Below are 21,711 nucleotides of genomic sequence, written 5' to 3' on the forward strand. Positions count from 1 at the left end.
TTGGGGGAAAATACCCTAAAACAGAAGACAAACTGAGGGCCACTGCATGTGGCTGTGAAGGTTGCTGACTGTGTAAGAGTCAAGGGTACTGTGTGCCACTCAGCAAGCAAATACCCTGCAGGGCCAGGGCTGCACGTGTCCAGCCAGGGAACACCTCTTTAGAGTTTGTATAATAACACTTAAAGAAAAGGAGCAGATCTGAGCAAAAATAACATATTAGGAAAACTGAAAAAAAATTTAAATAAAAATACTAAACTATTCTCATTTCCTTCCCCCAAATAATAAAATAGAAAAACAAACAAAATGTAGGGATCTAACTGTGAGCTTTAAAATTGAACTCCCAACTTAAATTATGAACACCTACTAACCAACCGTCTTTTCAGGAACCATTCAATCCACAACTCTGGAAGGTGACTTCAAGTGTCCACAAGGACTAACTTAGCTAGACCAGATATATATACAGAATATCCAAGTTTGCAAGTTTTCAGCATCACCTGCCATGATAATTTAACTCTTTTTGACTTAATTAATGAGCATATTCTGGTCAAGAGCCTAACAGCTCTCCAACAAACAAGTCTAGGTTTGTTAGACATTAGTTATTAGTTTCACTATTTTTTCAATTTAATGAAGACCCCAGGGAGTATCTTTTTGAGCCAAAAAAGATGTCAGGTAACTCTCTAATGTAAACATATTTTCTGATCTTTGTCAATACAAAAACTAGAAAGAAAACAAATAGGACATCAGTAGATCCCTCACATGTCTGTCATGCTTGGTAAAGGGTCAGTAAAAAAGGGAAAGACCCTCAACAAAATGAACCGACACAGTGGCCGAAACAATGGGCTCAGGCATAATAACAACTGTGAGGATGGCGCAGGACCGGGCAGTGTTTCATTCCGTTTTGCATGGGGTCGCTATGAGTCGGAAGTGACTCAGAGGCACCTAACAACATAACAACAACAGATTCTACATTGTCGCCCCGTCTCTAGGATCCTGGCATCCCACCCTTCCTGTATGCCACAGAAAAATGCAGGATTCGGAGCAGATTCTGCCCCTTAGAGCTATGTGATGTGGAACAGGGTAGCCCCACTGAGTTCTGGCTTCTGTAAGTGCAGCTCAAGAATAACTGCCTTTTTGTTTGCCAGGTGGATAAAGTGAGAACACAAATGTGTTTGTAAAAATCTACCCAGCACGGTGTCTTGTCGCTTAATAAATACCTCGTCTCATAATTACTATTTAGAAATGCAGGTAAAAAAAAACTAATTTCATAGGACCAAGTTTCTTTATCATCCTTCACTCTTCAAGGGAAAGTAAGAAACAGTGTTTTGATTTGGTTTGGTTTGATTTTAAAAATTGATTGCAATGCATGACTCTGGATTGAATTCTAGAACAGGAATAAAAAAATTTCTATAAAGGACAATATTAGGTCAATTGACAAAATGTGAAGAACTTCTGCAGATTAAAAAATAAATTAATAGACAGACCCACAAAACAAACAATACCACCCAAGAGGGATGTGCTCCTTAGAACAATCAATTATGCAAGATCAAAAGGGCGACCTTTGCCCAAAAGCACAGATGAGAAGGTAGGAAGGGGTAGAAAATCAGGACGAAAGAGAACAGGGAATCTAGGAGGGAAATGGGGAGAGTGCTGACACATTACAGGGAACGAAACCCATGTCATGGAATACTTTATTACCAATTATCGAATGGGAGACTAATTTGCCCTGTAAACTTTCACCTTATACACAATATTAATAAATAAACTATATTTTCTGACTTTGGTCACTACAGTGGAGTTATGTAAATGAGTATCTGTGTTCTTAGGAAAGACACACTGAACTATTTAGGGCAGAGGGGTATGATGTCCCCAACTTGCCTTCAAATACTTCAGGAAAAGAAATCACATGCACACACACGTCAAGGCTGCTAAAGGACACGGAGCAAAACATTAACAACAGGTGAATCTGGATGAAGGGGATATTGGAGCTTATTGTATTACAGCCACAACTTTTCTGTTAGCTTGAAATCATTTCAAAATAAGACGTCTAAAAAATGTTATTATTAACAAATGACTAATCACTAGGGCAGCCCATCATGTCAGTAGTGCTGTCAACACGTTTAATGCGCCTGATGTGAGGTCTTTCTAGTACTTCACCTCAGACTCCACTCCACTTTCCATTCCCTAGACTAGGAGCCTACCCTGCACGCAGGAATGGATGTACTGAATTATGTGGACAGTGTTATAATTACGTCCTCTTCTCGTCCATCTTCCTTGTACGACTCCAAGGGAGAATGCATAAGGTGAGCTAACGATGTGCCATGTTATCTCCGATGAGCATTACATTATTTGCATCACTGTATTTTTATTCCTTCCTCCTGAACATAACGCCATGTTGACAGCAAGGTCAGTTAAGTTAGTATAAGGGATTTTTAATGAAAACAATTATAAATTTAAAATAACTGTGTTTAAAGCATTTAACAGTCACCAGGGTCAAGTGATTACAGCAGTTACAAGACCCATGGGACATGTTCGCACCAAAACAAAGTGAATAAATTACCTCAGCTGGCACGTGTAATCACTAAGTAACCACAAGGGTCAGGCACAGTGGAGCCCTGAAGACTTTCACGCAAAACCAATAATGAAAATTTATCAGTCAAGTGGGGGGAGAGGGGGAGACGTCAAGAATTAGTGAGTCGAGTGATAGACTGGAAGGAAAACTGACTCTCCATGCAGCTTGAAGGGCCAGGAAAATGGCATTCAAAAACCCAGGGGACAGCTGGAATAAAGGCTCCTGGAAACAACATGCAGACAGGCTGAGGGAGGTGTGGGAGCAGAAACGGGAATGTGGTACCCCATAGAGGTCAAAGCCAAACTAAAGAAGCGCTGTGATATAACGACCATTGTTCTTTTAACCAGAACTTGTGGTGGAGTCTGGAAATGCATTCAGAGGCCTCTGATATACTTTGGTAATGAAGATGGGATGAGATGTTAACAAATGATAAACTCTACATTTACACGCCACTCAACAACTTCCAAGGACTCTTTTCAAACTTCATCCTCACAACCCTGTCAACCACTTACCCTTATTGACGAGAATAGGTGGCTGAAGCTCAGACAGAGTATTGAAGCAAAGCATTTTGTTCATGGAAACACAACTAGGAAGTGAGGACAACCAAACATCTACTTAAAGGTCACTATTTTCTAGGGATTCCCCTACGTCTGCTCTCAGGAGACTCATAATAGAAAGAGGAGATCAGAAGCCCTAAAAGTACTGTGTGCTAGTGGCCTGATCATAGTGTGGAGGGGGGGATGGGATGACAATCAACTGGAAAGGCGATGGCCAATTTCACAATAGAAGTAACTGTTGAGTTGATTCTTAAGGAATGAACAAGATTTCACAGAAGAAAGAGAACAAGACTGGCAGGCAGGCAGTAGTATCAACATGAGCAAATATTCAGTTATTCAACGAAAATTCATTGAGTGCTTACTTCGCACAAAGCACTGTGCTTTCAACCACAACAACAATAAGGAGCAAGAGAGACAAAACCTCCTGTTCTCACCGAGCTTGCTTTCATTCACCCATCCATTCACTCAATGTACATTTTCTGACTAGTTCTTACAAGCCAGGCATTGTTGTAGGAATGGGATACAAAGCAGTAAACAAGACAAGGTCCAGGCCTTCGGGGAGCTTACATTCAGTGGAGGATGACTGACAATAAGGAGACACAAGAGTAGGTAAAATAAGAAGGCCTCTCTGAGGAGATGGCATTTAAGCTGAGACCTACACCTCAAGGAAATAGCAAGTATAAAGGTTCAAGGTGGAAAAACCTTAGGCCAGAAGGGTATTGTGGTTGGAAGAGAAGGAGAAAGGGAAAGAATGGATACAAGCCCAGAGAGCTCAGGAAAGGCTGGGGAGAAGAGTGGAGGAAAGTGAAGCTGGACAGATAGTTTGGACCAGCTCATGAAGATCTTTGAATGTCACTATAAACTTTATTTCATAGGTAACTGATTCCTGAAATGCATTCTACAAAATATAAGCCTGTTGGGATACCCCATTTCCTGTGCCTCCATTTCTTTATCTGTAAAAATGACTAACATCAACCAACCTCAGAGTGTCGTGAGGATTAAATGAATAATGCATGTTAAGAGTTCCTGGGTGGTGCAGTTTTCACTCAACTGTTAACCTTCCTAGCAGAACTGTGGAAGAAAGGCCTGGCAATCTGTTTCCATTAAGATTATAGTCAAGAAAACCCGACTAAGCAGTTCTACTCTGTAACACATAGGGTCGTCATGAGTTGCAATCAAGTTGACTGCGACTAATACCACCAACAAGGGTCTGGCAACAGTGAGTGCTCAGCAAGTGTTAGTTACTATTACTCTATTCCAGGAAAGGTAAATGACAGGCTGGGCCTCAGCAATCTCTTTAGAAATGGACGGAAGCCTGACAAAACGTGGTCGGAGTTAGATAGAGGAGGCGCCTGGGTTAATGGACGTTATTGTTATTGTTAGCTGCTATTGAGTCGATTCTGACTCATGGCAACCTCGTGTGAATCAAAAGTATAATGTGAATCAAAAAAATGAATTCAGGAGAACAAGTAGTAGTATTTGGTAGACATATTAATTCAGTTTGAGATACACTGGTTTGGAAGTGTCTACAGAACATCCACCATCTATATAGAAATACCTAGTCCCCAGTTAGATACAAACATCTGGAGAGACAGAGAGATTAAGACAAAAATCAATGCTCCATTCTATAAATAAAACCTCAAAGAATTAGAATAATCTCCCAGGTTTTGAAATTCTGAATTAGCAAAGGATGAAAAATGGTGTCACACCCAGGCCAAAGAAGGTCTCTCGTCCTGGGCCCTCCCCTCACAAATCTCATGTGCAAAATTGGACATTTAAAACCTGTGAGGTCCAGTTGCCTGACTTATAAACAGGGAAAATAATACTGACAATCAGAGGCTGGATGCTAAATGCAGTGATCTCGCTCTTCATTCCCTGTGTCCTCAGCACCTACCACAAAGCGGGGCCTGGCTCTTAGAAGACACTTCAAACATATTTGAATAATCATTTGAGGATGAAGTGCCTTCATGTTATGGAATACAAGGATCTTGTTCTAGGGTTTAGGATTACGTAATTTGGGGCTTCAATTTTCTATCTTGGACTAGACGGTTTGGAAAAGTTGAGGACTTTTTTGTTTTTAAAGAGCTCCTTTTTATATTATTTCTTTATTTTTTACTGTGACACAGTTTACATACAGGAAATGCAAAAAGATTTACTCTTTTAAGAAAAGTATTTATCTGACATTTCTGTTAAGCTGATTCAGTAATGATTATATGTTACTTTCCCACGTACATCTCTTTGTAAGAGATGGGGGCTATTTCAGAAAACGAGAAGGAAGAAAATGACTCTTTAGAATAGAAGGCTGGAACAGTGGAGTCAAAATTCAGTGTTAGCTTTTGTGTTGGCTGACAATGTGACCCCAGTCTGTCCTTCCACCTTTCTGGTTCTTCATCCATCCATCAGTAAGACAGGGATAATACCGTCTGCCCATATCAACTTCCCTGAAACATTATAAGCATTAATGACCTCATATACTCAAAGGTATTTTGAATCCTTTGGAGGAAAGATGTCATATAAATTAGAGGTATTATAATTAATGTAATTTAGGAAAATGGCTGGCCATAACACAGAGGATTAGGTTCACATGGATCACAGAATACCTAGCCGTCATGTCCTCAGGTCACTAATGATCCTTTCTAATGGAAGACAATCCAGTCTTTACTTATTGGAGCTTATTCAACTCTTCTGTTTTTTTTTTTCCAAAATACCAAAATTGAACTACATTTTAAAGTTCATTTTGTCCTTATCGGGAGAATATATTTATATATGATTTAGACCATGAAATAATTCACTTTAGCAAAAAATATTCTTCAAAGAAAAGAAGGACAAGTAGATAATAAGCATAAATAAACCTTACTTGGACTAAACAAATACTCTATACTATTACAAAGGAGACCTGGTGGTGCTATGGTTAAGAGTTCGGCTGCTAACCAAAAACACTGGCAGTTCAAATCCACCAGGTGCTTCTTGGAAACACTATGGGGTAGTTCTACTCTGTTCTATAGGGTTACTATGAATCAGAATCGACTTAATGGCAACGAGCTTGGGTATACTATTACAAAGGAGCTCTGATGGTACAATAGTTAAGTGTTTAGCTGCTAAGTGAAACGTCCAGTGGTTCAAACCCACCAGCTGCTCCACGGCAGAAAGATGTGGCAATCTGCTTCTGTAAAGATTACAGCATTGGAAACACTATGAGGTAGTTCAACTGTGTCCTAGAGGGTCACTGTGAGTCAGAATCAACTTGATGGCAACAAGCTTTATACTATTATGGACAAGAAAACAGGATGTTTGTATTCACATGATGGAACATATAGGCAACAAACAGAAGTGAATTATTTGAAATAAAAAGAAGCTATTAAATAAATTATAACTCTAGGATGGTAACTAGGAAAGCCAAATTATGTATTAAAAACTGAAAAGCATAGCATGTCAGATATTGTTTCTGTAAGCAAGCTAAAGATTAAGAAACTCCTTTAGCATTAAACTCTAAACAATAAGAATCAGGGAATTCTGAGGTCCAAGGAACTCTAGCACATTCACCTCTATAAATCATGGGAAAAGCCATCTTGTTTGCCCTTCTTAAAGCCTCATACCTTTACCTCTTTATTGGATATGACTATGAAGTGGTCATAAAATTATATAACTATAAACATTCATGCTCAAACCATTTCTGAAACTATTGTTTGGGAATTGCTATGGGCCCTTCTCAAGAGCAATCACCATTCTATCACATCACTATTTTTATTCTAAATGGTATATCCCAACTTGCCCACCCATCTTATTCACAAGACCCAGGTCCCAATAACTTTTGGTTGTTTAAAAAAATTAGAAGGCTCAACTGTGCAAACCCTACCTGGAAAGTATTATGTTTAAGACTTTAAAACAAGATTGAAAACTGTCATAGATACCTGGCTAAAGCCTAGTATCCTAGAGTTTGTAACCATGAGCTGGTGGGCAGGGATGGTGTCTGGAGGAGAGGAGAAGACACTGGAGGGGAGAGAGTAGGCCAGATTAAAGTGAGGCGAAGAGGGGGAGCTGACAGAAGACTGAGGACAAGGTCAGGAAAGGGGAGGCCTGGCCCCCTGATGTGTGTGGTTCAGAGGTTAATTAGAGTCTGAAAGATAGTCTGTGGGTGTTTGGTCTGGGTGCTTGGAAAGGTGACAGCATGAAGTTTTTGGTGACCAGGCAGGGCCATGGTGCTCATCTTTTCCTGTACACCACAGGCAGAGTGGACCCCCATGAACCAGAGGTGCACTGCGGGACAAGCACCTATAAGGCCACCTTCACTGAAATTCTCTCTTCCCCACATCTCTCCATCTTTTGCCCTCCTGGGGAGTGAAGGAACCTACCACCAGGACAGGAAGGAGTCCTGGCAGGCTTGAATAGCATTAATAGTAGCAGACAACATTCACTGACCATTCACTGTTTGTGCCCTTTATCTTGTTTAACCTCACAACAGTCCTTGTAGGTCAGGTAATATAAGCATTAGTAATTCTCCATTTATAGATGAATAAGCTGAAGACCACAGGATTAACCAGGATTCAAGCAGACTTAATTCAGTACGCATGGTCTTAATCTTAAACCATACTATCATTGGATACATCAACACACACACATACCACACAACAGGACACATAACAATTGTTAATACTCTCATTCCTCATTTATTGGCATGGTTAGGTTCCAAAGACCAAGTCATTATGCGAAAATCAGCTTTATACGAAAATGGAAGATGGCCACATTAGATCAGAAGATGGAGGATGACTACATCATTATATCACTGCCAAATTACATCATTACATAACTGCCAAATTATATCATTACATAACTGACAAGCCACTGAGAATCATGGCCCAGCCAAATTGACAATAACCTTAACCATCACAGCCAGCGTTGCTCTTGCCTGGCACCTCAGCATTCAACACGTATTATTAATGCATAAAATAGTCAGAGTAGATTTCTTACTACTGTTTTAAATGCAAAGTGTCAAATAATGAGATAGTAGATAAGTGAGGAACAGGTATAGTAGTTATCTATGAATGATAGAATTTACTAGTGATCTTTTTTTTGTATCATTTACTTTTTTTTTTTTTTACACAATAAGCAAATAAGCTCTCACAATTAGGAAGAAGAGTTTGTAGTCATCTTTAAAAAGCCTTTGAAGTGTGAAGATTTGCTGCCACTGAGGATATTCAAAAACATGTGACACCAATCTCAAAGCCACTGAGAGTATTAAAGAGAAAGGGCCATCTTTAGAAAGGAAAATTGAACGATATGTAATAAAAACTTTAAAAAAAGCCACATTGTTTGAAACAACAATTCACTTTTAGGAATATATTCTACAAAAATAATTAAGGATGTTTGCAAAGAGACAGCAATAAGGATGTTCATTGTACCCCTGTGCATATAATAACAAAAGAATGGAAACAACGTTAAGTGTCCAGCGTTAGAAATCTGGCTAAATAAATCAGAGTATATTCATAGGACAGAACGTTATGCTAGCACAAATGGATGTGCAGGATGTGTTCCTTTTTCTTTAACTTACAGAATAATATGCAGAGCTCTATTAGTTCTAAAAAAATAGTTGTTAAACAAAAAGCCCCCAATGGGTAGAGATTTGCTGCTACTTGAGAATACTCAAAATAGAAATATAAAGAAGAAAAATGTCCAAAATGCTATATCTCAAATAATAATTTCTCTGAAGATCGGATTATAGAGGAATGTATATTTTCTACTCTGTACACTTGCAAATATTTAAATTTCTATCATGTATATGCATTTTGTTTATAATGAAAATATTCTTTTGAGAAAAAGTAGTACAGTCATGTTTTTTGATGGAACAGTTGTTCATAATGTATAGTTAGGAAGAAAAACAATGTACAGAACAGTACTACTGTAAGACCTCTATTTTGTTTTTTTTTTAATATGTGTGTGTGTGCATATCAATAGAAAATATTCTATCAAGATACACATTAAAATGTTAACAGTGGTTATGTTTGGTCTTGGGTCATTTTGTTTTCTTCTCCCCACTTACCTTTATTTCCTAAGTTATCAGGAATAAACATCTATTATGTGTATTATAAAAATAAAATAAGTAACTCAGGCTGTGGAAGCTTTTCCTAGAGACCCACTCCAGAACTCTGGGCCAACAGAAGAATCACTGGAAATAGGGCACAGTCTTCCAGTATGATTATTCCAAAAGGGCCAAAATTGATTTTGTATGTCTCCAATCTGGGATGTTTGTTACAGTCACACTCCATTATAAAAAAAATTATAACTAGGTCTAATACAGTGCCCCAACAAACACGAACAGCACTCTTCTTGATATTTTCTTAGAAGCATTTTTTTTCCCTTCTAGTCTTGGGAGATATTGAAGCTTAGAGCTCTTAAATGACAATCCAGACCAAAGGAAAGCCATAATTAGAAGTTCACGGCATTGGTGCTGTATTGAAAGGGATTTTTGACTGGCTAGATTGTTATATATAAACTTTCTGTTGAAAGAACAGACCACCCAAGAACCTAACTTTCTAATTATAATACAGAAAACAAAACAACAAAAAAAGCCTTCTTAAGTATTTCTGCAGAGCATGTATGAGTCATCAACAATAGCCAAGTGGATGTTATAAATTCACTCAGGATAAAAGGAAAAGAAACGAAAGAAAAATGGAAGGGAAGGGAAAGAAAGCAAGCAGAATGGAAGGAAGTACAAGACACTATATACACATAAAAAAAAAAAACCAAACCCGTTATCCTCGAGTCGATTCTGGCTCATAGCCATGACCCTACAGGACAGAGTAGAACTACCCACAGAGTTTCCAAGGAGCTCCTGGTGGATTCAAACTGTGTATCCTTTGGTTAGCAGCCACAGCACTTAACCACTACGCTACCAGGGTTCCCATATACACCCAGTGCTATATAATTACACACAGTATTACATAATTTTAAAGTTCGGGTGAAAAGCACAGATAGAAAGTCTTGTACCTTTACATCCCCTCATTCCCTCAATGATTCAACAAACATTTATGTGCACCAACTATGCTCCAGGCCCTATATACAGAACTGAGTATATAAAAAGCACTCTTTAAGCACATACTGTTTTCTACTATGGGAGACAGAAACATACACCAGTGTCTAACCATGGGAAGTGCTACACAGATGTCTGACCAATGCATTAAGGGAAGCAATTAACTGTGAAGGAGAGTCAGTGAAGGGTGCATCCAAATCAAAACCCGCTACCATCGAGTGGCTTCTGATTCACAGTGACCCTACAGGACAGAGCAAAGCTGCCTCACATCATTTCCAAGGAGCACCTGATAGATTAAAACTGCCAACCTTTTGGTTAGCAGCTGTAGCTCTTAACCACTATCCCACCAGGGTTTCCGAAGATTGCATAGAGGATGTAATATTTGAGATGGGTCATAAAGGATGAGTGAGTTCTCCAGGGGGAGAAGGTCATTCCAATAAGAGGGAAAAGAGTTTGCCAAAGGGAAAGAGGTGGTAAAGGGCATGTTGCATTTGGGGAATGAGAAGAAATGTGGTGTGGGTATTTGAAGGTTGGAAATCAGATGGTGGACGTGCAGTCATGAGTCGGAATAGGCTTGATGGCATCCGACAACAACAATAAACCCTATATGGAGTCCCTGGGTAATGTGAATAATTAACATACATGGCTGCTAACTGAAAGGCTGGAGGTTCTAGTGTACCAAGAGGCTCCTTGGAAGAAAGGTCTGGCAAGCTACTTCCAAAAAATTAGCAACCTATGAAAACCCTATGGAACACGGTTCCTCTCTGACACACGTGGGCTTGCCAGGAGTCAGGGTCAACTCGACAGCAACTGCCCATTTGTGCCGTATCCATGAGAATATACGCGCTAGTCAAAAAGAAGGCTACCAAAAGTATTCCAAAGAGAAGAGGACAGCAGAGATGAAATGAACGAACAGTAAAGAATATCGAACAGGCAGAAGTAGGAAGAATGTAGGCGCAAAGTGAAGGAAGACCACACAAGGTCCAATGCTTCATAAAATGTACCTTTAGGGTAAGTGGTATTAGAAACCACTGGTGTTCATTATTTGCCAAAATGCATTAAAAATCATCACTTTTTAACTGATAGGGAACTTGTAGTTGACAAATTTACTTTGTTATTGTGGTCAGATATGAATAACATAAAATTTTCCATTTTAATCATCTAGTGGTATCAATCAAATTTACAATGTTATACAACAATCACCATTATTTATTTCCAGAATTTTTTCACCTCACCCAAACAGAAACTCTGTACCTGCTAAGCAGTAATTCCCTATCTCCCCGCCCATGATTAGCCTCTGTGACGAGCGTACTTTTGACAGGAATGCATTTTTTTTTTTAATTTTTTCTTTACTGTACTTTAGATGAAGGTTTATAGAACAAACTGGTTTCTCATTAAACAGTTAGTGCACATACTGTTTTATAACATTAGTTAACAATTTCACGACATGTCAACACCCTCCTTTTTCGGCCTTGGGTTCCCTTTTATCAGCTTTCTTGGCCCTCCTTGCCCCTAGTCCTTGCCCCTGGGTTAGTGTGCCCCTTTAGTCTTGTTTCACTTCATGGGTCTGTCTAATCTTTGGCTGAAGAATGAACCTTGGGAGTGACCTCATTACTGAGCAAAAGGGTGTCCGGGGGCCATACGCTCAGGGTTTCTCCAGTCTCTGTCAGGCCAGTAAGTCTGGTCTTTTTTTGGGACTTAGTATTTTGTTCTATGTTTTTCTCCAGCTCTATCTGGGACCCTCTATCGTGATCCCTGTCAAAGCAGTCAGTGGTGGTAGCCAGGCACCGTCTAGTTGTACTGGATTCAGTCTGGTGGAGGTCCTTTGGACTAATCTTTCCCATCTATCTTTAATTTTCTTCATTCTCCCTTGCCCCTGAAGAGGTGAGATCAGTGGGGTAACCAAATGGTCGCTCACTGGCTTTTAAGACCCCAGATGTTACTCACAAAAGTAGAATGTAGAACATTTTCTTTATCAACTATGTCATGCCAATTGAGCTAGATGTTCTCCAAGACCATGATCCCCACAGCCCTCGGCCCAGCAATTTGATCCCTCAGGAGTTTGGATGTGTCTATGGAGCTTCCATGACCTTGCCTTGTACAAGTTGTGCTGGCTTCTGAGAGGGATGTATTTTTGCCAAGCTAAAAAGGAAAATGTTACAATGGTTGGGTGGCTCACCAGAGCCTATACATGATGTACCTGTAGCATATCTGAGCTACAGGTAACTTGGTGGCACAACATTGTGAGTGTGCTAAAGGTCAGCGAAGTGTCCATTTTAAAACGTTTTATGTTATATGAATTTCATCTCAGTAAGTTCTTAAAGAAGTCGCCTCTCCTCTTGGACCTCAGTCAGGTTCTCTTGAAACCAGCACTATGAGCAGAAGCTAGGGGGAGGAGGAGCAGATGGTTCACGGTGACAGAAAACTGGGATGTGAGATCAGCCAGACTGGCGAGAAGCAGAAAATGGAGATTCTGGTCGCACCCTCAGAGAGGAAGAAATAGGATTTATGGTTGCATTCTTCAAGCTGTGGTAGAGATTCTGGAGGGACCACTGGGGCAGTAGCATACTGGTCATTTATAATTTAAGTGTTCATAAGTGGAAGATACCTGCCCACATAAGGCAAGATTTCCAGGCTCACGTCAGTGGCTACTCACTTTAAGGAATGTCTGGTGGAATGAAATGCTAATGTCACAACATAATATACTATTCTTTTGAGCTTACATGATTGGCTATGTTTTCGGTGTTCCTCACAGGTATTTAACCCATTGCCATCAAGGCAATTCCAACTCATGGTGACCCCATGTATTACAGAGTAGAACTGCTCCACAGGATTTCATAAGTATTTGGTTTGTCATATTCACCACCACTGGAATTGTTCATATCAAATGGTAAGAATGCTCGCCCACCTCCCAGTGACCAACTCATATACAAAGGCTGTGCCAGAAAATAGCTTTAGCATGAAGTAAACCTACCTTAGACACTGGTATGTGTGTGTATATTAAGGGAGGTGGTTATTCAAATTACCATGGATTACCCAGGTTGTGGTCACTCCAACAAGGATCCCAAATTCCAGACTGGGACTAGAGAAGGATAAGAGAATATTGCCTGGGACTTGGAGTCTCATGGACCTAGATTCATGTCCTGGGGTCATCTCGTCATTGTGTGATCTTAGGTAAGTTTACTTTCCTAAGGCTCAGTTTCCTTAAGAGTAAAGAAGAGGTTAATAATACCCACTTCTTAAGTTATTGTGATGATGGCATGAAATGACATATGAAATGGGGACGGGGGTAAAGTATCTAGACTCTAGCACTCATAACCGATACATGTTCACCCTCTAACCCCCAGGCCAAACTCCAGTCCCAACTTGGCCATCAATTATCTGACTTACCCTGGGCAATTCATTCAATCTGTCAGACTCAGTGACCTCCTTTATCATAGGGGGTGAGGCTCATGAGTTCCAAAGCTTCTTTAGGGTCTAACTTTCTGTCTAGTTAGTATAATTGTAAAAAGAGCAGCTGGCTTGTTTTCAGCCTTTATTCATACAGCTCTTGGTGCTCCCTCTTACATTCTGAATCCTACTTTAAAACCAAAGTGCCAGTCCCTTCCGTTGTTGTTGTTAGGTGCCATCGAGTCAGTTCCAACTCACGGCAACCCCATGCACAAAAGAGCAAAACATCACCTGGTCCTGTGCCATCTTCACAATCCTTGTTATGCTTGAGTCCACTGTTGCAACCACTGTGTCAATGCACCTCATTGAGGGTCTTCCTCTTTCTCCCTCACTCTCTACTTTACCAAGCATGATGTCCTTCTCCAGGGACTGGTCTCACCTGATAACACGTTCAGAGTAAGCGAGACAAAGTTATCACCATCCTCTCTTCTAAGAGGCATTCTGGCTGTACTTCTTCCGAGGCAGATTTGTTTGTTCTTCTGGCAGTCCATGGTACACTCAATATTCTTCACCAACACCATAACGCAGCTATTAATTCTTCTTCCTTCTTCCTTATTCATTGCCCAGCTTTCGCACATACGAGGCCACTGAAAATACCATGGCTTGGGTCACGTGCACCTTAGTCCTCAAAGTGACATCTCTCTGCTTTTTAACACTTTAAAGAGGTCTTTTGCAGCAGAATTGTCCAAAGCAATATGTCGTTTGATTTCTTGACTTCTGATTTCATGGGCATTCATTGTGGATCCAAGTAAAATGAAATCTCTGTTTATCATGATGTTGTTTATTGGTCCAGTTGTGAGGATTTCTGTTTTCTTGAACCTGAAGTACAACCTATACTGAAGGCTATAGTCTTTGATCTTCATCAGTAAGTGCTTCAAGTCCTCTTCACTTTCATCAAGTAAGGCTGTGTCATCTGAATATCGCAGGTTGTTAACGAGTCATCCTCTAATCTTGATGTCATGTTCTTCTTTATAAATTCCAGCTTCTTGGATTATTTGGTCAGCACACAGATAGAATAAGTATGGTGAAAGGATATAACCCTGACACACAACTTTTTTGACTTTAAAGTATGCCGTATCCTCTTGTTCTTTTCGAACAACTGCCTCTTAATCTATGTACAGGTTCTGCATGAGCACAATTAAGTATTTTGGCATTTCCATTCATCGCAGTGTTATCCATAATTTGTTGTGATCCACACAGTTGAATGCCTTTGCATAGTCAACAAAACATAGATAAACATCTTTCTGGTATTCTCTGCTTTTAGCCAAGATCCATCTGACAGCAGCAATGCTATTCCTCGCTCCACATCCTTTTCTGAATCCAGCTTGAATTTCTGGCAGTTCCCTGCCGATGTACTGCTGCAATCACTTTTTAACCATCTTCAGCAAAATTCACTTGTGTGTGATATTAAAAATATTGTTTGATAATTCCTGCATTCAGTTGGATCACCTTTCTTTGTAACGAGCACAAATAGGGATCTCTTTCAGTCAGTTGGCCAGGTATTTGTCTTCCAAATTTCTTGGCATAGACAAGTGAGTGCTTCTGCTGTTGCATCCATTTATTGAAACATCTCAGTTGGCATTCTGCCAATTCCTGGGGCCTTGTTTTCTGCCTGTTTTCAGGGAAGCTTTGACTTCTTCCTTCAGTACCATCGGTTCTTGATCATATACTACCTCCTAAGAGGGTTGAACATCAACCAATTCTTTTTGTTAGAGTGACTCTGTGTATTCCTTCCACTTCTTTTGATGCTTCTTGCATCGTTCAATATTTGGTCCATAGAATCCTTCCATATTGCCACTTGAGGCTTGAATTTTGTCTTCAGTTTGTTCTTTCAGCTTGAGAAATGTTGAGTGTGTTTTTCCCTTTTGGATTAAAAAGCAAAAATCAAACTTGTTGCTGTTAAGTTGACTCTAATTCATAGCGACCCTACAGGACAGAGTAGAACTGTCCCCTAGGGTTTCCAAGGAGCAGCTGGTGGGTTCAAACTGCTGACCTTTTGGTTAGCAAATGTGCTCTTAACCATTATGCCACCAGGGTCTCAGTATATCCCACCTGAATTCAGAGACTATCTCAAGAATAGATTTGACACACTGAACACTAGGACCAAAGACTTGATGAGTTGTGGGAAAACATCAAGGACGTCAAACATAAAGAAAGCAAAAGGTTATTTAAAAGACAGGAAAGAAAGAAAAGACCAAAATGGATGTCAGAAGAGACTTTGAAATTTGCCCTTGAATGCAGAGTAGCTAAAGCAAATGGAAGAACTGGAAGATTTCAAAGGGTGGCTCGAGAAGAAGTAGTAAAGTATTATAATGAAATGCACAGTCTCTTTTAGTTTCTGCATTTTGGATCCTGTGTTGCTGGCTTGCTTGTCTCCCTGTACCCTGTTTGTTGAATGCTTGCTACAGGCCAGTCGCTGTGCTTTATCACAGCTTTATCACACAGTCCATGCTCATGACAACCACACAGAATCATTATTATTATTATGCCCATTTTACAAATGAGGAAATCAAGACAGGGAGTTCAAGCAACTTATCAAAAGTAGAGAATTTAAAGCTGGGCTTTCCCAGCTGCTCTTAATCTTCACATGATACACTACTGTTACAGTCCTTGATTGTAACTGGTTTGAATTCTATCTTCTTATGACTCTGCACTGAGCTAGCTTATCTCATAAATTACCTGTATTAATACTTTTGTGTGTTACACCTGCCAGGTGACATATGCACATATTAACCAGGCCCCAGCATCTCTGAGCCAACAGGGAACTCATGATGAGTTTCTCAGGCCCTGCAGTTGGTAAGTCAGGGAGAGATTCAAGACCAGCAGGGCTTTTAAACACATCTTTCAAATAACAGCACAGGGGCAAACAGCTATTCAACTTCCACAAGAAGCTGCTAGGAGTTACAGCATTTCTTCTAGCTTAAGCCTAAAATCTGCAAGCTTCCCACTTGCCACAAACCACTCATAATATCATGGAATGATAAAGGAGATAAGGTTTGGGGTCAGCTGGCCCTGGGTTCACTACTTGTGTAAAACTGAATGAGTTACTTAGCCCCTCTGAGCTTCTTATCTGCTAAATGACCTTGGCTAAGTTAACCCATTTGAGTTTCAGCTGCTCATCTGTAAAATGATTGTTATGGGAATAGAGGAGTACCTGGACTGTAGTAGAAGCAAAGAGTAGCTGCTGAGAGTGTAAAGGAGCTTGGGGGATGGTCCCAGTTGCTTCCGATAATCAGTAGAGCCTACACTAAGAACAAACAAAACCAAGCCAGTTGCCAAGGAGTTGATTCCAAGTCAAGGTGATCCCAAGTGTGTCAGAGTAGAATTGTGCTCCACTGGGTTTTCAAGGGCTAATTTTTCAGAAGTAGATAGCCAGACCTTTCTTCTGAGGTGTCTCTGAGTGGTTTCAAACCTTCAACCTTTCAGTGTCCTTTAATAGTTTGTACAACCCAGGGACTCAAACAGAAAGGTAGAAATCAATTAGAGGCTCATTGTACTCCAAGGATCCCCCCAGCCACTCCCCACTATTCTAAAGTAGAGCGTTCCTATGAAACCTTTCAAACCAAAATGGCTGCATAAAGCATAAAGCGAAGAAGTAATTACCGTTAATTTATATGCGAAATTTTTTGAGCGTTCTTGGATCCAAAAAATACCTACCAAATCACATATAACATATAAAACCTAAAACAATGGCAGCATATAATAAAAAGCAGGAATGCTGAATGTAGTTCCCCAGAAAGGAGCTTGACACCACCACTCTGGTTGCTCAGGGCGTGCGCTGCCGCTTTAATGGCTTGCTGCAAAACAAAGGCTGAATGAACGCTATTTCCGCTTTTCACCTTTTTTTTTTGTAAAAGCGACTATTCCGATTTCTTTCGGTTGGTGAAAACACGTACTAATGTAGGTTTTTTGTAAAAGTGAAGGGGCGTAAAGCGAACTTTCGAAAAGCGGGGGATACCTATACCTGCCAACTCTGTGAGACCCATGCCAGTGGGTTGGATGCCCCATTATGGCAAAAGCCCTAGACAGATCTGACCTGTGACTCCACTCTGCCAGGCTGCTTGGCAGCTCTTGCTGGAAAGCAGAACTCAGGTGAGAGGTGATTGAGCCAAGTAGTAGAGTGTAATCACACACCATTTCTTACCCTCTGAGCACCATGAGGTTGCCCAGGCAACAGGGAGCTATTCTGGGCCTTCTCCATGGGATTCTGACTTCTCCACCCATACCCCCAGGGCTCTCTTTGGCCTCACATTCTGCACCCCCTGCGGAGACCTCTTCTTCCTGCTTCACAGGATCAGAGGGGAAAAGAAAGGAGAAGGGACTGACCGTGCAGCTAGGCCTTAGCATGGTATTTCCTTATCATTTGATTTCCTTAGTTACGGCACATTTCCATTTATGGAGTGCTTTCCCTTATAAAATCTCCCGTTGTTTACTTCTAATCTACTCAATAATGCCTCTGACCCCTTCTTGTTTTTACTCTTTAAATATCTGTAGATGGTTCATTCCCCACATTGCCCATTCAATTATTAATGGCCCACAGAAACTTACTACCAGCCACCATTTACTGATTAATCTGCACAACAATCCAGAAAGACAGACAGTATTAACCCCTACTGAGGCTTAACTCAGTTGCCCAATGTCAGTGGCTAAACAAGATTATAACTAGGATCTCTCCTGGCTTGTATTTCTATAAAGACTTCCCATCGTACTATTCTCTTTCTTTAGCAATCAATATTATCAATGCTGCTAGATAATTTCTGTGTTGAGATTCAGTTGTCACAGAATAGTTTAAAATTGTCAAGTTCACCCCAAAATCATCTTGTCTGCTGATAGTTCATAAATCAGAGTTGTTAAAATTCATTTAATTGCAAATAAGCTTGCAATTAAATTGCAAATAAAGTTTAACTGCAAACTTTTCAGAGTGAAAGAGGAAAAGTGAAATGATAGGGGTTATAGACCCAACTCTGCCACCACCACACTCTGAGAAAGTCACTTAACTTCTCTGCATCTCTGTTTCACCTGTAAAAAAATGAGGAGATTATGCTAAACGATATTTAAGATAGCTTGCTCTTTTAAATGAGATGACTGAATACCTACTAAAACAGCACAAGATTTAAAGCCCCAACACCCAGTGCTGCCAAGATCTTGGTAAAATTAGTAAATTCATGCACTGCTAATGAAGTAAATGGCTACGATCCCCTTGGAAAGCAAGGTGGCAATATGCTGCAAGAACCCTAAAGAATTCTATACCTTTTGACTTAGTAATTTAACTCATAGATAGTATTTTATCCTGAGAAATAAGTCAACGGAAACAAGAAGACACATACATACAGAAATGTACATTTCAGTGCTACCTACCAGAGGAAAAACTGATACCCATTAAAATGTTCATCTTTAGAGGGATGTCATATTAAACAAGGGCAGAGTAAACAATATGAATGTCATGCTGCTATTAAAAAAGTATACGGGTAGTCCCTGACTTACGACATATTCAAGTTACAATGTACTGCACCTCCGACGTCCAGTTGTTTTTGTACATCTTATCACAGTAATATGTACTACATGCAATGTTGCACCATGTAATTTGTTGATGTTATCATTCTCAGATGTTCATTTGCAGATGTTCAATCTTATAATTTACTATTCAAAACACTACCTTCTTTTGAAATAACAACTAAAATGAGGTTTTCAACTTACATTAGAACCAACTTACAACAGCGTGGTCTGAACAGAACCCCCGTCGTAAGTTGGGGACTACTTGTAAATACGAAAATGACACAAAAACATTTAAAAGTTTACCAATACTATTAAGCGAAGTAAAAGTAAAAGAACAGACATGTCCTCTGATGCCAACTATATAAAATACGAACAGATGTGCAAGGTCATATGAAAAAGCAAAACAGTCACATCATTTGTGAGGCTTACTGTTTATTTTTAAAACCATATTTTAACTGCTTTTCATGAATCTTGTTTTTCTATTAAAACATATACTTTATGATTTAATCAATAATTTAAAAAATGTTCTCAAATTCTGCTTTAGTTTGAGGAAAAAGAAAATTTAAGGTCTCTGCCAAAATTTCCTAAGTAATTTTTGTTGGCTGACGCATTTTATGGTATTATTCATCAGGAGGGATGTCTACTCTTTGCTGTGTAATTCTTTAGTGACGTTAGAATCTCAGAAACCTTGCACTTCTTCCCCTCACCTAAGAGGATTCTTAAAAAGATCTGTCTTGTAATCTAGCTGGCAACAACCCAGAATTGACTTGTAATGCTAATTTTTGGCAGCTGCCTAACCTAGAATCCAACATTTTGCTATAGCCCTAATCTGTGGGTGCTCCTACAGCAACCACAAAGGTGCCATTACCCACTTCACAGCGGATAAAAACCAAAAAATCAAACCTGTTGCCGCCAATTCTGATCCTATAAGACAGGGTAGAACTGCCCCATAGAGTTTGCAAGGAGTGCCTCGTGGACCTTTTGGTTAGCAGCCATAGCACTTAACCACTAAGCCACCAGGGTTTCCTCACAGTGGATAGAACAGTTGTATACTCCAAGTTTTGGGAGCATTACAATAAGACCTCTTATCTTTTCAGGGGTCTCAGGACACTCTCCAGTTCGCTTACAAAAGCCCCTCAGAGCAGACAGCTCCCAAGGACCTTCCCTGCGTACAAGGACTTTTACATCCTCCTTCATTTCTTAGAGATGTTCTCTTACTAGTAGGTCATTTGTACATCTCTGCTCATAATATCTGGGAAAGATTGCAGAGCCAATGAATTAAAAATATGATTCTAGGTCTCGCACGTGCCAATGAATTCCCTCATTAAAGCAGAATGAGCGAGATGAGATCGGTTTCAAAGTCTTCCATCCCTTTGCCCCAGAGCCGCTGAGGCCAGGCACTGAAAGATGCACAGTAAAATTAAATATCTAAAAATTCATCTTTAATTAACAGAATTGGATTAAAGCTAGACACCACTGCATATCATACGAGAAATGGCTGAGCTGGCTTCCAAGTGTTCTAATTCAATTAGGACGCAGTGAGTGACACTCGGACGGGAAAGGTTAATTGGGGGCGCCAGAACGCAATCATTCCTTACCTAACCAGTCATTAAACTTCTTAACCTCTGAGGGCAGTCCCAGCTCGGTGAAATCGCCTGTGTGGAGAAGGATGTCCCCATAAGGCATCTGGATACCATCTGTTCTGGAGTGTGTGTCTGAGATGCAGACAAACCGCGTGTGGCCCGCTGGTTTTGGAGTGTCATATGGGATGGGGTCGACCCTAAAGTAGACATAACAGATCCCATAACAGTTAAACATATTAGAACCCTTGCAATCGTCATCTCACATACATATCGATTGTTATCTGTGAACGTACCCAGATAAACTGACAAAAAGGCAGAAGGGCCCTTGGTAACAAGAGAAATGTTTGCATGGAAAAAAGACAGCATCACCCATCAAACAACCCCACTGGGCCCAATTCAAAAAGTCTTACTTACCTGTTACAAAAATTAAAGGGAAAGAGTATCTTACACGTGAAGACAGAAATAACCCAGAAAAAGGATAGAGTGATTAATGGTGAAGTTTAGGGATATCAAACCTCAAATGGGGAAGCAAAATTATGCTATTTTGCCTCTCATCATGCTCCAATTGATCCCACTACTCATTAGGAAATGAATAACTAATTTATTCCTTCTTAAACATGCATAACTTAAGCAACGAACTAATTTACAGCGAAGTCTGCACATGCTTTGCCAACTGCGATGTGAAGAGACACCGCACTTATATTTAATTTCCTTTCCCCAATCCTTCAGCATCTGTATCTTCTCTTTTTTCCTACGAGATTCACCAATAAAATTGTGGGAAGGGAAGGTATGCCAAAATAACAGGGCATTTAAAAAAAAAAAAAAAAACGGATTTTAGAACTCTGTCGTTCAATCTTGACCGCGATGAATTATCTGCCGTCCCTGTTACACCTTAGGTTAGTCGGAATGCTCCCATGCCTTGGGCGAAGATTCTATTCAGTGTGAATAGGAAGCCTTTTAATGGTGTGTATATAGCTACATATGCATTAATATATGTATAGTTTTAGAGACCTAAGCTCTGTGCAATTA

The 21,711-nt window shown here is 40.0% G+C and overlaps 1 protein-coding gene across 7 annotated transcripts in view; it reads right to left on the minus strand.

Annotated features, from left to right (window-relative positions):
* Nucleotides 1-21,711, minus strand: part of MPPED2 (metallophosphoesterase domain containing 2) — a 199,608-nt gene that overhangs the window by 120,752 nt on the left and 57,145 nt on the right. For all 7 annotated transcript variants that reach the window (XM_049890781.1, XM_049890778.1, XM_049890783.1 and 4 more), the window contains exon 3: nt 20,698-20,879. In XM_049890781.1, the coding sequence (XP_049746738.1) occupies nt 20,698-20,879 (182 nt within the window). The remainder of the gene's footprint in view (nt 1-20,697; nt 20,880-21,711) is intronic.

This window comes from Elephas maximus, chromosome 7 (assembly GCF_024166365.1).
Source record: "Elephas maximus indicus isolate mEleMax1 chromosome 7, mEleMax1 primary haplotype, whole genome shotgun sequence".
NCBI classification, from domain to species: domain Eukaryota; kingdom Metazoa; phylum Chordata; class Mammalia; order Proboscidea; family Elephantidae; genus Elephas; species Elephas maximus.